Source organism: Arvicanthis niloticus, chromosome 11 (genome assembly GCF_011762505.2).
Source record: "Arvicanthis niloticus isolate mArvNil1 chromosome 11, mArvNil1.pat.X, whole genome shotgun sequence".
In the NCBI taxonomy this organism is placed as follows: domain Eukaryota; kingdom Metazoa; phylum Chordata; class Mammalia; order Rodentia; family Muridae; genus Arvicanthis; species Arvicanthis niloticus.
The window spans coordinates 70381977-70398626 of record NC_047668.1 but is presented as its reverse complement, the minus strand read 5'-3'; the positions used below and the strand labels follow the sequence as shown (position 1 = coordinate 70398626).

At 44.1% G+C, this 16650-nt stretch overlaps 2 protein-coding genes across 4 annotated transcripts in view; one reads left to right on the top strand and one right to left on the bottom strand.

Annotated features, from left to right (window-relative positions):
* The window catches only part of Prepl (prolyl endopeptidase like), a 28915-nt gene extending 20191 nt beyond the window's left edge, over positions 1–8724 (top strand). For all 3 annotated transcript variants that reach the window (XM_076942399.1, XM_034513913.2, XM_034513912.2), the window contains 7 exons: positions 195–392; positions 1715–1890; positions 3362–3578; positions 4811–4960; positions 5328–5451; positions 5944–6017; positions 6300–8724. In XM_076942399.1, the coding sequence (XP_076798514.1) occupies positions 195–392; positions 1715–1890; positions 3362–3578; positions 4811–4960; positions 5328–5451; positions 5944–6017; positions 6300–6389 (1029 nt within the window). In that variant the 3' untranslated portion in view covers positions 6390–8724. The remainder of the gene's footprint in view (positions 1–194; positions 393–1714; positions 1891–3361; positions 3579–4810; positions 4961–5327; positions 5452–5943; positions 6018–6299) is intronic.
* The window catches only part of Slc3a1 (solute carrier family 3 member 1), a 33283-nt gene continuing 23474 nt past the window's right edge, over positions 6842–16650 (bottom strand). Inside the window, exons 8-10 of the mRNA XM_034513914.2 lie at positions 11003–11170; positions 10012–10128; positions 6842–7448 (exon numbers count right to left, since the gene is read on the bottom strand). Coding sequence (XP_034369805.1) covers positions 7005–7448; positions 10012–10128; positions 11003–11170 — 729 coding nt within the window. The 3' untranslated portion in view covers positions 6842–7004. The remainder of the gene's footprint in view (positions 7449–10011; positions 10129–11002; positions 11171–16650) is intronic.

Below are 16650 nucleotides of genomic sequence, written 5' to 3'. Positions count from 1 at the left end.
TACGTTTTTCTTTATCTTGTTGGTAAATTATATAGGGTTTTATTTGTTTACTTGCAATCTGTTTCGTCACGATGAAGTATTTTGTAAATGACATATCATTTAATAACAAAGTAAAGCAGACAAATGCGTCATTTTGTCTGGCTCAGACTCAAAAACTTTAATATTAATCAGTGAAAATGGCTTTTGTCCTTCAGCTCCCTCCTTGGGCCTGTGGATTCATAATGGATACAAATTCTGACCCAAAGAACTGCCCCTTTCAGCTTTGCTCTCCAATAAGACCCCCAAAATATTACACATATAAATTTGCAGAAGGCAAACTGTTTGAGGAAACTGGTCACGAAGATCCAATTACAAAGACCAGCCGAGTTTTACGCATAGAAGCCAAAAGCAAGGTATGTGATGTAAGCTCCCAGTCCTGAAGGTGCATTGTGCCAGATGTCAGCTTCAGGGTCATATCAGCACTTGTTTTGAAAACCCTTTACACTATAAAGGGTACAGATGATTTTAGGAATACATAGATTTTTTTTCTTTTACTTTTAACATGATTTTTTAAATCTCTGACTAGAGTGCTAAGCCCTTCATCTCACTTGCTTATGTTTGACTTTTAAAGTTGAATTTATACAAGTACAGAGGCACAGTTGGTACAGTTACAGGGCTGTTCTGAAAGCACGGAATAGCTGATCAGAGCAGCCTGGAGCAGTACAGTGCCAGCCCTTATGAGGCTCCACAGTGGCAGCCACAGTGCCAGGGGCCCAAGAAGTCACTGCCAGTGCGTTGACAGCTACAGAGGAAAGGACTGAGCACACTGGACAGGTGGAAAGGGAGCCTTGCCTACTCAGGCAGCATTCTCTAAGGGAGCGCTAGCTCAGGTAACCCATCTGCCTTAGTTAGGGCTTCCATTGCTGCGATAAAACACAGCATAACCATAAACAAGTTGGAGAAGAAATGGTTTATTTCAGCTAGAAACCCATATTCTCTTCCTAGTACCCGCATATTGGTTCACAGTCAGGTGAAAACTCAGGCCTCAGGAAGTGTGGCATCTTCTTCTGGTGTCCGTGTGCACTACACACGCAATGTGATGTAGACACACATGCAGACAAAACCCCACACATAAGTGATTTAAAGTACATGACTACATTAGAGAGGCCTTTGAAGGATGCAGATGACTAAGAGCTCGTGTAGTAGTGGTGAGCATCTGACGTTTTCTGAGGCCAGAAGATGAGCCTGGGAGGACTGTTTTAATCATCATATGTGTAAATATTCAAAAATAAGAATTGTCAATATCTATCCCTAGGCATAGAAAGAATGTTATACTAGAATTTTCCACCTACAGGCATTTTGGCTTGACCCAAAAGGAATAAATTAGTCCTGGGCAGTGAAGAGTGCTTTTCAGAGTCACTTCCCTCCCATGAGAAGCTGTGCCAATGTGGGAGACAGTCCCGCTACCCTTCTCTGGCTAATTATAGGCCAACAGGTACACAGCGATGTGTGAGATGCCACAGCCTCACAAAGCTGGTGTCCAGTCTCAGTAGCAACATCCTCGGGAGTACGCTGCATGGTCATTAAAACCGGAGTTAAGCCATTTAAAATTCTTCTTGTGTAGGGAATCAGCTCAGCGTTAGGGCCTTGCCTAGCGGAGACCCTGATCCCAAGCACCGCAAAGAAACAAACAGCAAAGGTGTTTCCTTACGTGCTAATGGTTCTTCATTTCCAGGATGGAAAGTTAGTGCCCATGACAGTTTTTCACAAAACAGATTCTGAGGACTTGCAGAGGAAGCCTCTCTTGGTGCACGTGTATGGGGCTTACGGAATGGATCTGAAAATGAATTTCAGGCCTGAAAGGCGGGTCTTGGTGGACGATGGATGGATCTTAGCATATTGCCATGTTAGGTGAGTCACCATGTTTCTCCTGGTACGTGAGTCCTAGAACATTGTGGCAATCGCTGGAATAACAGGCGTGAGGGTGGACAGTGTGCTAGGGGACAGGGCATGATCGTGGACAGTGTGCTAGGGGAGCAAGTATGAGTGGACACCTTTGATTCCAGCACCCAGGAAGCAGAGACAGGTGGACCTCTGTTGAAGGCTATATAGTGAGACTTTATCTTAAAAAACCAGAACAAGCAAAAAAGAGAAAGAAAGAAAGAAAGAAAGAAAGAAAGAAAGAAAGAAAGAAAGAAAGAAAGAGAGGAAGAAAGAGAGGAAGAAACAAAGAAAAGAAAGAAAGAAAGAAAGAAAGAAAGAAAGAAAGAAAGAAAGAAAGAAAAGAAAAGAAGGAAGAAAGGTAGGTAGGTCGGTAGATGGATAGATAGACAGACAGACAGATAGACAGATAGATAGACTGATAGGTAGGTAGGTAGGTAGGTAGGTAGGTAGGTAGGTAGGTAGGTAGACAGACAGACAGACAGACAGACAGACAGATAAAAAGGAGCAAAAACTGTCCTTCTTGGTCCAGAGAGTGGTTTAGGACTTTGGGAGGATGCAGGAGGATGCGGGAGGATGCGGGAGGATGCGGGAGGATGCGGGAGGATGCAGGCAGTGTTTGCCTGCCCTTGATTAGTTCCATTATTATTCCCATGTGATTCTCCAGAATTCAGGTTTCTATTTTTTAGAATTTTTGAGACAGGGTCTGGAAAATTCACGGGCCTTCAAGTGCTGTGATTATGGGCGTGTGCAGCTTAAGGCTTCTCCTCTGTCAGCTGAGCTTCTCTTTCCATTCTATTCAAGACGCCGTTAGCATTTCATTTCTGCTTAAAACCTCCGCCTCCCGATCTCCAGAACAAAGCCATATCTCTTAGTAAAATTCTTGTGAGCTGGCTTCTCTCTTTGTGATCCCCTGGTGCACACCTTCAGATGGCATGCTCTGCCTCTGTCCCACGCATGCTTGGTTTTATCTGGGTCTTAGTTTCCCTCCCTTCAGAAAGCACTTCCTTCACAACTCAGTTACAGGTCGTTTCCCATGCACTGGTGCTCCTGACTCATGCACCCTAACTGCTCAGGTAAAGTTTACAGCAGCAGCCATGGCGCCTGGAGACTGTGGTTTGCTTTCCTCGTGCCAGTGTGCACTTGTATGAATTTAAGGTCTGCTCTCAGGCAGTCTGTAGTAAGTCATCAGTAGGCAGTCAAGCATATTTGTTGAATCAGCATTTATCTTGACAGTTCCAGCTTTTTGGGTTGTTTTGGTTTGTTTTCCCATGATGGGCTACACAGTACTGGGTTAGGCTTTGCAGGCCAGTCACAGTCTCTGTGGGCATTTCTTCTTGCTGTTTTCTCTGAGCTGAGTGCTGCACACAAGCCTGTGACACACAAGCCTGTGACATAGTTTGCCTATGTCCACTGTGTCCTTTTGTTTTCTTCACTACAGGGGTGGTGGCGAGCTGGGCCTCCAGTGGCATGCCGATGGCCGTCTAACTAAAAAGCTCAATGGCCTTGCTGACTTAGTGGCTTGCATTAAGACGCTTCATAGCCAGGGCTTTTCTCAGCCAAGCCTAACAACGCTGAGCGCCTTCAGTGCTGGAGGCGTGCTTGCGGGGGCCCTGTGTAATTCTAAGCCAGCGCTCCTGAGAGCCGTGACCCTGGAGGTGAGTACCACCCTGTGCCCCTGCTCAGAGGGGAAGACAGTGGCGGCTTTGGGTGGAGAGCTTGTGGGTTATCCCTGTCCCACTCTGTCCTTCTGGGACAATCACTGAGAGACTAATGGCTGTCCCCGTGACCCTTTTCTGTTTGTCAGAACATTTCAAAATGTATATATGTGCCAGGATTCCAGAAGTCTGGTGGAGTGTCCTGGAGTCTGTGCACTGCCATTGTCCATGTGACAGTATACAGCCCAACCGCAGCTAATTCTGGACGTAGGGAATAAGTCTCTATTTTTGGACACTCTGTTATTTTGTTTGTTTTAATTTTTGTTGTGTAGCAAGTCAGACTGGCCCCAGGATTTAAGTATGTGCCACCACGCCTGCTGTCGAGACGCCATTCTTGGGGGTCTTTTTGGTCCCATCCTTTGATGAGCTCTAGAAATGTCCTACAGTCTTTTCCTGCTCTCCAAAACTGTACAGCATCTGGCTTCAAATCCATCTTCTCCTATCTCCTACCTAGATCCTCTGGAAAATGGCTGGGCGGTTCAGGGTGTGTGTGTGTGTTTGGAGCAAGAAGTAGTAAGTTAAATAAATATTAAATAACTTCATCTAGAACTCTTTTTTTTTTAATATTCTTTATAGAGGAAATAAACCTTCCCACAAAGATAATAACAGAACCGCTTATACTATAAAATGCAGCTAACAAATTTTAGAAATAACCACAAGTGCGTGTGTAAGGATATTTAATTCAGTTGCTCCTTACAGTGAAGAATTAAGGGCAGCCTAAATATTGAACACAGAATGAGTCAGACCGAAGCACTTCCTTTTTAAGGCACCCCCGCACCTTCTGCCACAGTGACAGCGATTCCCACTCTGGCCAGCAGCATGAAAGCAAAGCAGCTTCTCACCAGCATCACCAACTGGAAAGTCTCTTGATTATTGTGGGGTTATTTTTAATATAGTAGCCATCATAACGAATGCAGAGCACAGTTGTTCATTTTGTATACGTAAAAATAGAAGAAAAGGCATACAAAAATTGTGAAATTACAGGTAGATTCTTTCTTGTTATATAAATGACTGTGAGGAATTTGAATCCTCTTAGGCTGTCTGTGAATTAGCAGCTGGGCTGTCTTCTTTCATACCTGCATGTGTGTTTATGCAGGAAGCTGTGTGGCGTTCACTTTACCCACCATTGAGTCAGTACACACACAGCTCTGGCGTTCTCTTTCTCTGACTAGGCACCTTTCTTGGATGTCCTCAACTCCATGATGGACACCACACTCCCTCTGACACTGGAAGAGTTGGAAGAGTGGGGGAACCCTTCATCTGATGAGAAACACAGGAACTACATCAAACGCTACTGTCCCTGCCAGAACATTAAGCCTCAGGTAGGGAGCTACAGTCACGCTCGCTGTCCTGGAGGCATGGAGACCGTTGAAAGGGCACTCACAGAGCTGAGGCGAGAGGTCAAGGGCTCTAAGGCTGCCTCTGCTTAGGATACCTGACCATGTCATGTCTGCTTACACTCCTTGTCCACCTCAGCTTAACAGCTCAGAGATGAGTGTTCTTATCCCTGATCCAGCCTAACAAGATTAGATGAAGTCGTGGTCTCTCTGGACAGAAAAGGGCTGTCCCAGGTAACAGGTAGCCTGGTACCATACTGCTGAGGCCCGGTCGAGAGCTTCCGATGAGAAACCCTCTAGCACTTGGGGAAGGATGGTGGAGTAACACGGCTGTACTTCTGTTCTCTTCCAGCATTACCCTTCAATTCACATCACAGCTTATGAAAATGATGAGCGCGTGCCGCTGAAAGGAATCATAAACTACACGGAGAAGCTCAGGGAAGCTGTCGCAGAACACGCCAAGGGAGCTGGTGAAGGTAGGACCCTGGCTAACAGGACAGCCCTCAGCCAACAGCATGCTCCATGTAAGACCCTGTAATGCAGGACCAACTGTCCTACCCAGTTAAAGTCCATGCAGCTAGAACCGCCTTGCCTCATTAGGAACAATGTTAAAATAAAGCACGCAGGCAGACTCAAGGCAAGAAGGGACCAATGTAACTTGGAAATCTACCTGCAGATCCGTTCAGTAAGAGTTGCTGAGTTATCCTAGCACCCGTGAGCGAGTGCTCATGTACTTCCACTAGATAAGAACTCTGCCGGGGCTGGAGAAATAGCACAGTGGTTAAGAGCACTGGTTGCTCTTGCAGAGGACCCAGGTTCAGTTCCCAACACCCACATGGTGGCTTATAACTGTCTGTAACTCCAGTGGTGGCCTTGTTCTTTGTTCCTTTGATGTTTGAGGAAAGTACTCAAAGGGAGTGGGGCCCAGTCTTCTGAAGATCTGATTGCTTTTATGTTAACTCTTTCAGGCTATCAGCCCCCCAACATTATTTTAGACATTCAGCCTGGAGGGAATCATGTGATTGAGGATTCTCACAAAAAGGTACGTTACCCATCTCCTGTGCGCTGCAGAGGCCTCAACTATGGATGGTTGCATGCAAGGTTTTCAGTGGTTATGGCAGAGTTTCTGGGAGACCAGCTTCCCTAATGTCAGGTCAGGAGAGTGAAGGAGGGGCAGGGCCGCTGTTCTCAAGGGCTGCTAAGGAGTAGCTGGCTCTCATTGTTAGATTAAAGACTTCAGGGTTAGGTTAGCTCACATAAAGAAAGACTGGAAACACTGGGGTTCTGCTTGTCCTGTCTAGCCCTCATGTGTGTTTTCTTTTAGATCACAACCCAGATGAAATTCCTGTACGAGGAACTTGGACTTGACAGTACTAATGCTTTCGAGGCTCTGAAGAAATACCTAAAGTTCTGAAATGCTGCGTTTAGCTGGGAACTGGGAACACATGGAAATAATAATTAGTCTTATTTTCAGTTGGTTTAGCAAAAGTGGGATTTTTTTAAGTTATTATATAATTTTTTAAAAGTTGTTTCTTTGTGTAATTTTGCTTAATGTATATCTTGCTCATACTGTCTCCCCCCCCCCCCCTCGCACACACCCCTTGGCCTGGGACAGTCGTCTCCAGTCACGCTCCTTAGTAGACTATAGAGAAGGGAGCAGAAGGACCGGGCAGGAGAACGCCAGGCCTCCCGATCAGTCTTCTAACAGAATTGTCTTTTAATAGAATTTTACAATTCAGTATCCTTCCTCTTTGCTAGTGAATATTTTTAGGCACTGTGGCTGTGAGTCACCTTAAAATTTCCACAACTCCACTTTAAAGAAAAAAAATAGCATTCTTCATATTTAAATGCTTTAGTATTCTGGCATAATCTTTTAAACACTTTATTGTTCTTTCAAACATTTAAGAATCTTACCTAAAACAGTGCATTCGTGCTACAGAAATATCTAAGAATTGATGCCATTCATGAGGCCCCGTGAGTACATGATGCCAAAACTTGGGATGCAGGGTGGCCATCCCTTAGGGAGCTGCTAACACAAGCTATACAGAATGTCCAGTACACTGGAGTAGCATGCACGACTGGAAACAAAACATTTGTCCCTGAAAGCTTCCTGGTGATGGAGGAGCGTCTTCATGCTATGCTCCAAGATGAGCCCCTCTCCCTTCTCCAGGGAGACGGCGTGTGTATCAACATCACTGCCTTTGGAGGCTGAGTTGGTACTTAATCGTACTCTCAGTTTTGTAGGAAGATCTGAAATGATTTCACGTAGATTTAGCACAGTTGATAATTCTCCAAAATTCAGAACCACAAGGAAGACTTTATCTATGCCATCCAGCTCTCGTGTGTACACAACAGAGTGACTGTCGTCCCTCAGCAGGCAAAACCAGCCCCTGCTGAGAAGCAGCTCTCTGGCGTGCAGTTGACTCAAATCCTGATACAGCCTCAGGGCCGAGCTCGGCTGGCTCTTTTGAACCTGTTTTTCAAAAAGAATATTCACATAAATGTTTTACTTTAAGAATTATGCCTACCCCAGCCCCCAGAAAACCCTTGCTTCTGTTTGCCCTTTAACTGCCCAAATAAGTAAATAACTGCCCAATTATAAAGCATTCATAAGCAGTTTGTCCTAAAGTCATAGGAATTCCAAATTCCAGCTTTCTGCGTGTCTGGGAATGATTTCAGTCTGCACTGTGCTCCCACACTTAGAGCTGCGGAAGCCTGAGCCGACTCCACGCTAGGTCATTTAAGTTGCAAGAGATGAAGTCACTGCTGTGTTGTAACTTCCAGATGCCTGGAAGCAAAAAGCCACCATCACAGGACTTGGCTCTCATCTGTAGGGTGACCTGAAGGGCACTACTGTGCCGAGGTCCTGGGGTCCAGCGAACGCGGATTCTCAGCTGCTGCAGAGCCTGAGGTGCGAGTCAGCAAATCTACATTTGCCTTCTTCCTGCCGGGCCGTGAAGATAGTTTTGTCCACTAAAGATGGGGGTTTATTTTACAGCTACACCAACCTACCTGACTATGCTGCTCTCCCTTTTTTTTTCTCATAAGCACTTTCTGTCACCTTGTCCTTTAGGTGTCATTGTCCGGCACATAACGCTCTGTGACCGGGCTCACCTTGCTTCTGTTCCCTCCCATGTAAGCATTCACCTGTCTCGGATGCTTGTAATTGTCATTCCCTCCTCCCTTTTACATTAGTTATTTAAGATAGATTATCAGACAGGTAATTCCTGTGTCAAAGGTATACACATTCAGTACAAAATGCCAAATTATTCATAGCTGTTGCCAAATCAACAGTAATGTTCGCTCCTGACACTTGCCGGTCCGTCTCTTGGGCGGGGCAGTTGTCGCTATTTTATTGTGATTCTTTTCCGGTAGATGCTTAGTAATTTGTACTTAACGACTGTCTCGTGGATGTTTAAAGATGTTCGTTCTGTTATCAGGCACCAAGAGCTCCTGGTTCGTGTGTGTGACTGTCTGTTGTCGCCCACTCTCAGTAGCCTAGCTAATGCATGAGGAACAGCTTGGTGCCACTCGCACGAGGGCCGGGACGCTGTTCTTTTCCTCTCGTGTGAACTCTTTCCCTTTACACTTCTCAAAGTACTCGTTTGGTACATCTTGAAGCTTCAGCTAACATGCATAAAGATGTGTGGACTCTTCAATGCTTCTCACTGTTTGAAAACTGCATTTCTCTCATACACTGCTTTCATATTGAATTCTATTTTGTCTGCTATTAAATATTTCCAAGCCTACTTCTGTAAGTCTTATTTTTCTCTAGGAAATGTATACACATAGTATAATTCAGTTGTAAGAAGAATATATTCAAGGCAATCATGAAATGATTTAGGTATCATGAAATGGTAACCCTGTGCCACTGAAAGCATCTGTAGGCGTGTTTACATATGGTGCCATGGATCATCCTGTGCTGGATTTATTATATATGTTAAAAGTGTTCTCCATGGTGGCGCACACCTTTAATCCTAGCACTTGGGAGACAGAGGCATGCAGATCTCTGAGTTCAAAACCAGCCAAGTTTACAGAGTGAGTTCCAGGACAGCCAGAGCTACACAGAGAAAGCCTGTCTTGAAAAACCAAAAAAAAAAAAAAAAAAAAAAAAAAAAAAAAAAAAAAAAAAACAGGTGCTCTCTTACCCATGCAGTCAGTCATTCTTTGACTTGAGAGCTACATCTTAGACCCATGATCTAATGAATAGCTTTCTGTTGGACAGACACAGAGTCATTTCTAGCACTTCTCTTGCAAACAGTACCATAGACAAGACTTTGTATATGTATCATGTGCACATATGTGAATATTCATGGATATGTAAGAGTAAAACTACTGAATCAAAAAGTATAAACATTCTTTTGATAGCTAAATTGTAAGCTTTCTTCCCTTACAGTGGCCTGCAGTATTGTTAATTATCTGTGTCAGTCCTTTTAGCTATTTCTCATTGATTTTAGCTAAATCTCATGGATTTTTGTCTTATCTAATCTGAGCACTTTTATCTTTTAACGTGAATTCAACCATTTGCCTATGTCACTACCTTGTTTCGACATCTCCCTGAAGCCTGGGTTACTTTTCTTTATAATCATACTATTCTTTTGTTTCGATTTCTCCTTAAGAGGCTTCTCCCAGATCAGTTGGTCTGCAGGCCCTGTCCCCGTGTTGTAGAAGGCACACATTTCTGCCTCCTAATCCTTTAAGACTTAGTGGCCGCTTTAGAATTAGTTCCAGGGAAAGGGTTGATAGGCTTTCTGGAAAGACTTCTGAAGGATTCCCGTCATAACTGGGAACTCTCAGACACAGATATTTTTAGTGAAGAACTAAATACGATGGTTTTCATGGGGCACTAGTATACCAGGTCACATGTTCCACCAAAAGCATGGCTTCCAAACTCCTTATAAATTGAAAATTGCAAGACAAGTCTGTGATCACTTCTAAGAGTCTCAGTCAAGGTTTCCCACATGCTCAGGATGTTTAACCCAGTTGAAAACCCATTCCTTGTTCTAAATCCGTGTAACATTTTCGTGTATACTTACATCCACATTGACAGTATGGTAGTCAGAGTTTGTGGGTAGCCAGGTGTGGTTGGCTTCAGTAAACCCAGCATTTGAACTATTGTCCCACTGCATTGGTGACTTGGAGAGAAGGGCATTCTATGATGAAAGACAGAAAGAAAGCAGAGATAGAGTTATTACAAGAAATCTGTCTGGGCCCTTCCTGGCTACTTCTTGATTGCCCCTTCAGTTCTGAGTGATGTCAGCACTCCCTGCGTTTGTGATGAAAGAGCTTCAGCATACACAGACAGGTCAGCATAGTGCTTTCGGTTGGAAAACAGCACTAATCTCCATGGTTGGAAATACACTTTTCCAAACTGAATTCTCGTGTGTTTGGAATCTACTGCTTTTTCAAAAATTAAAAGAGAACTATTTTTCAAAAATTAAAAGAGAATATTAGAATATTCCACTAGCAATTTATGGCAGGAGGATGGGGATCCTCCTGTGATAAACTGATGTCAGAGTAAAGAACACTGTCGGACTCAGCTGACCATGACCCTGCCCGCTCCTGTATCCACTCTGGTCATTGTGTATGAACACCCCCACACAGTGAGCTGCCAATAGGAAAAGTTTAAATTAACCAAATGTTAAGGAAAGCAAACTGCATAAATTAAAAGGTCAGGATGTCATCTACCCAGCAACTCGATGTGAGAGCCACATCCCCAAAACAAAAACACAGCCACACAACAGTACAGGACAAGCGGTGCTGTAACTGACAGGTCAGAAGCCAGAGCTGAGTCCATACATATTTCAGAACAATGAATAAGATACAAAGAAAGTCGCTGGTGCTCTCAGAACCTGCAGGGTCCTTGGTTCTGTCCAAGAAGCTCAGTTGTGTGGTTCAGAGGTGGCATTTCAGTGAGCTCCTTGGCCACCAAGAAAGCAGATAACCCGTACTCTCACCAGTGGAAAAACCATGGCCAAGACATTCAGTGGGAATAGCAGTGGGAAGTTGGCAGTGTATCATACTTACAATATCATAGCTTTCATTGAAATTTGTAACAGAAGTATCTCCCATCCCTATTTCTTCTCCATAGTAAGTTATGGGTGTTCCTGGGAGTGTGAGCAGAAGCATGTTCATGACATTGACATACTCCTTCCCTACTCGAGAAGTCAGCCGAGGAGTCTCTGGTCCGCCAGTCTGAAAGGCAAATAGTTTTAAGAGCACACTCTACACACAATTCCATGAAAAAATTACACCCTGCTTGAAATGGACAGTCCCCCAGGCTGAAGGTCACTGCAAAAATGCTCTCAGGAAGCCCAGAGGTGGGTCCTGAGCCCACCGCCTGCTGTGAACTGACCTTGTACTACCTTAATGCTCTCAGGAAGCCCAGAGGTGGGTCCTGAGCCCGCCACCTGCTGTGAACTGACCTTGTGCTACCTTGGCTGCTGTGCTGGCTAGTATTACGTCAACATGTCACAAGCTGATGTCATCCGGGAGGAAGAAACCTCAATTGAAAAAAATGTCCCCATAAGATTGGGCTGCATGTGAGCCTATATGGCATTTTCTTAACTGGTGGCTGATGTGCAATGGCCTAGCCCACTGTGAACCCACAATGCCGTTCCTGGGCTGATGGTCCTAAATTCTGTTTTAGAGCTACGAAGTGCTTGTGCACCCCTTTAATCCCAGAACTTGGGAGGAAGGTGGATCTCTGTGAGTTTGAGGCTAGCCTGATCTACAGAGCAAGTTCTAGGACAGCCAGGACTCAAAAAGAAGAGAGGGGGAGGGAGGGAGGGAAGGAGAGAGAGAGAAAGAGAGAGAGAGAGAGAGAGAGAGAGAGAGAGAGAGAGAGAGAGAGAACTAGGGTAAAAGATGGGATATCTACTGTGTATTGTTTTTGTTGAAGCAAATCGGTAGCCATTTGGTCCACGCCCACCAGTTATTTCGTTGTTACTAACACAGAAAACTAACTTGACTCAGAGCAGGGTCAAGCTGCCCACATACCCTGTTATGCCCTAAGGTTTGTTCTTCTTGGATATTCCACAACCATAAGCTCCACTTAGGACCAATTAGAATAAAGGCCAGCTAGAACTGTTCTGTCTAGCTAGCCAGAATAGCTTGGGCTGACCACTGCACCTGAACATGAGCTCATGCTAGGCTTTGCCTGTATAAACTGGCCCTGAGAAATATTCATGGTCATAATCATTTCCCAAGTCTGCTCTGTCTCCTTAATTGATCAATCTTGGGGTGTCCATTCAATAAACTATGCTTGCTTGACTAAAACTATGCTCACTTGACTGAGACTGGAGTCTGAGTGGTTGGTGCAGCAATTCCCAGACTTCAACAATTTTGACATTCTAACTATCCAAGACCAGTTTCTAGAGGCAAACTGGGAACCCAGGGAGAGAGCTCAGGCAGTAAAGTACTGGCTGCACTGTGGTGAGCCCTGAATTTGATCCCAGCATCCATACAGAATGGCAGGTTTGGCAGCACAACCCCAGCAATGGGGAGGTGGGGGAGACAGACAGATCTCGGGGCACCAGCCAGACAACCCCATAATTGGATCTTTGTGAGTCATTATAAAGTGATTTTTTAGTTTTATGGCCAGAAAATTCAGTTATCTGTTGTCTTCTTCTCAGTGCTCTTAGCTATAAGGCAAACTGTGACACTAGAAACTGTCAAAATACTTTCTGTCACTGCTAAGACAACACCCTAAGAGCTGTGACATCAGGAGTAAAGACAACTGCCAGAATAAGGATCTGGAAACAGCTCCTAAAGGCTGGGGTCCTTGGGTTGGTGGTGGAGCGCATGCCCAGCATACATGAGGACCTGGGTTCAAACTCCAGCACCACCAACAAAATGAATCAATTTATTTAAACAAAAAAATCTCCCAAATAAGGGAAATGTTAGCAAAAACTAAAAATTCACATTTTTCAGAATGCTTAAAATTAAAGGCAATGGCAATTCCTTTATTTTTTAAGTTAATGGCAATTAACTTATTTAGCAAAGAACAGTGAGCTTCGTATCAATAGTGTTTTAACTTTCCCCAATTCCCCTTTCTTTAAGCCCATGATATGCTCTGCTACCCCACAAGCCCAGCTAAACACAGAAGTGTAACAGCCATGGGCGGGATGCATGGACTTACCGCTCAGTGGATGCTGCATTGTCTGGGACCTGCTACTGTGTAAACTCCGGCTGCAGCTCACTTTCACTTGAGTGTTGATTTATCCTAACTCAGGATTAACTATGCAAACAGCTAGAGCCTCATTCCTCATAACATTTGTGACATTTTGCCTTTGTACGCCAATGACATTATACCAACTGAGGGTAAACTAAGACCCAGAAGAACCAGAAGAAACACTTTGGAAATGAGTGGCCCAGGACTCTGAAGAGGTTCTGCAGCTGTCCCGGGAAGGCCTGAGAAGGCTCCGTCTAATGTTTCATCTCAGCTGACTTAAGGCTCAGCGCAAATAAACTGAAGACTAAGACAGAGTTGTGAGGTTAGTGCTGGAAGTTTGTCCCTGCATACAAAGAACCCCTCAGCAGTGGGAGGGAAAGCATCAGGTGAGGGAATCTAAAGAATCTCCACAAGGAAGGGAAATGGCTCAGTGGCTAAAAGCAAATACCAGAATTTGGTTGTCAAGATCCACATCAGGCAGCTCATCCACCTGCAACTTAACCTCTAGGGCTCCAACACCCTCTTGTCCTCCACAGACATTGGACTCATGCTCACACACACACACCAGACATACACACTTACACAGAATTTTTAAAAATCAAAAAAAAAAATAATAAAGTCTTTTTTTTTAAAAGTATCTCCAGTTATTAATTTACAAAGCAGAGACTTCCCTGGCCACACAAAACGTAGGACACAAATTTTATAGAACCTGTCAAAGAGACAACAGACACTACACAAAAGAAAATATTATTTCTAGAATTATCCTATTATATACTATATTTTATATTAAAATAACCAGGTCTCCACAAAAAAAAAAAAAAAAAAAAAAAAAAAAAACTGGAAGACATACAAGGTAGCAAAAATATGGTCATAACATAAATACGGGAAAGTTGATGGAAAATGTTGCTAAGATTAAAAAAAAAAACCTAAACTAAATTTAAAAAACATAAAAAACAAAACAAAAGCCGGGCAGTGGTGGCGCACGCCTTTAATCCCAGCACTTGGGAGGCAGAGGCAGGTGGATTTCTGAGTTCGAGGCCAGCCTGGTCTACAGAGTAAGTTCCAGGACAGCCAGGGTTACACAGAGAAACCCTGCCTCGAACCCCCCCCCCAAAAAAACAAACAAAAAAACAAAAACAAAAAAAAACAAACAAACAAACAAAACAAAACAAAAAAACCCACCTTTAATCCCAGAGAAAGGTGTATCTCTTGTGAGTTTGAGTCCAGCCTGGACTACACAGAGAAACCCTGTCTTAAAAAAAAAAAAAAAAAAAAAAACCAGAAAGGAAGGAAGGAAGAAAGGAAGGGAGGGAGGGAGGGAGGGAGGGAGGGAGGGAGGGAGGGAGGGAGGGAGGAAGGAAGAAAAGGGAGGGAGGGAAGGAGGAAGAAAAGGTAGGAAGGAAGGAAGGAAGGAAGGAAGGAGAGGGAGGGAGGGAGGAAGGAAGAAAAGGGAGGGAGGGACGGAGGGAGGGAGAAAGGAAGGAAGGAAGGAAAGGGAGGGAGGGAGGGAGGGAGGGAGGGAAGAAGGAAGGAAGGAAGGGAAGGGAGGAAGGAAGAAAAGGGAGGGAGGGACGGAGGGAGGGAGAAAGGAAGGAAGGAAGAAAAGGGAGGGAGGGAAGAAGGAAGGCAGGCAGGCAGGCATAGGGCTGGAGAGATGACTCAGTGGTTAAGAGCACTAACTGCTTAAGATCACTAAATGGTTAAGACCACTCAGAGGTCCTGAGTTCAATTCCCAGCAACCATATGGTAGCTCACAGCCATCTGCAGTAGGGTCTGATGTCCTCTTCTAGTGTGTCTGAAGAGAGCAATGGTGAATACATAAAACAATAAAAAAAAAAGTATATAAAAAACTAAACTATGAAACTGCTATTGTCTTTAGTTTTATATGTAAGATTTATGTCATGAAAAACACTTAGGCTTACTAGACAAAGCCTTTAAATCATGTGTGTGTGTGTGTGTGTGTGTGTGTGTGTGTGTGTGTGTGTGTGTATGTGTATCTTTTAAGTATGTGTCATATATGTGTGTCCTATATATGTGTTCTCTATATGTGTTCTATAAATATTTCCAAAGAACCTAAGCTGTATCTTAAGAATTGCAAGCATGAGAATCATGCCTCACACATACCAATATGGATAATTATGAAAAGAATTAACTAGGATGTTTGGAGTTGAAAAGCACAACGATAGAAACTGAAATTTCCCTAAGCGAGCCTGACAGGTCTGAATTGCTAGCAGGCTCAGAAGGCTTGAAAAACAGGTCAGCTGAAACAGCTAAACTAAAAACAAGAAAGAGAAGAATGAAGAAAACAGAGCAGCATGTCTGAGACCTGCGGGACATATCATGCACAGAGTGTGTGTTAAAGAAACCTCAAGAGGAAAAGGGCCCAGCAGTCACATGTGAAAATGAGGACCAGGCCTGCGGCTGCAGGAGTTTATAAAGAATCCTTGTTGGCAAGCATGGGAGCTCTGCCTCCCTGGCACCGTGCAAAACAAGGCTTGACGGCACCTCCCGTCATCTCAGGAAAAGACTCTGCTATTGGACATGACACGCCAAGTGGATCACAATGACCTTATGTGCGTACGTGCGTGCATGATAGGGTCTCACTGTGTAACCTTGCTGTCCTGGAAGTCTCTGTGTGGATCAGGTTTTTCTTGAGTTCATAGAGATCTACCTGCTTCTGACCAGAGAATGCAGGATTACAGGTGTGTGCCCCCATGGCTACCTCATGTTTTACTTTTAAGATGAAAAAGTAAGATAATTTTTAAAACGGAGAACAGGATACAGAATAAGGATAGACAGAAAAACTTGAGCAGCTAAATGTTTGTATTTAAACTGTGTCATTCCTTTTACGACCCACCAGCTACTCATATTGTTGCTGTAACATGCCTGCCAGTCACTGACACGGAGAACAACTGGGCTCGAGGACATGCTGGCCACACATCCTGTTTTGTTCTGAGTGTTCTGTATGAGGTTGGCTAATCTTAAGACACTCACAAAGCTTTACATAGGACCCATCAAATCAGAGGCCAATATGAACTGTTAAATCTAAAATATCTTGAGTCAGAGCTGACCACCAGGCAGCACTTCCTACACCTGTGTATGAACTCATTGTGGGTTTTGTTCCTTTATAGGCTGACAGAAAAAGACATTCATTGTCATAATTCAGATAACTCTGAGCTATGTCCCTGGTCTGACCAGCATTGGGGTGTGCATTCAATAAACTATGCCTGCTTAACTGAGATTGCTGTTCATATGGTTTGTGTTGCGACTCTTGAACCCCAACAATTACAAATGTCAGAAAGTTTAAAAATACTTGAGTGTGTAATTCAAAGAAAATGTAGTAAACTAAAATTAGTTTCTAGTTGGGGGGAGTTGGGGGGGCAGCACACAACTTTAATCCCAGCATTAAGGAGGCAGAGACAGGGGGATCTCTGAGCTCAAAGACAGTCTGGTCTACAGAGTGAATTCCAGGACAGCCAGGGCTACACAGAGAAACCCTAAC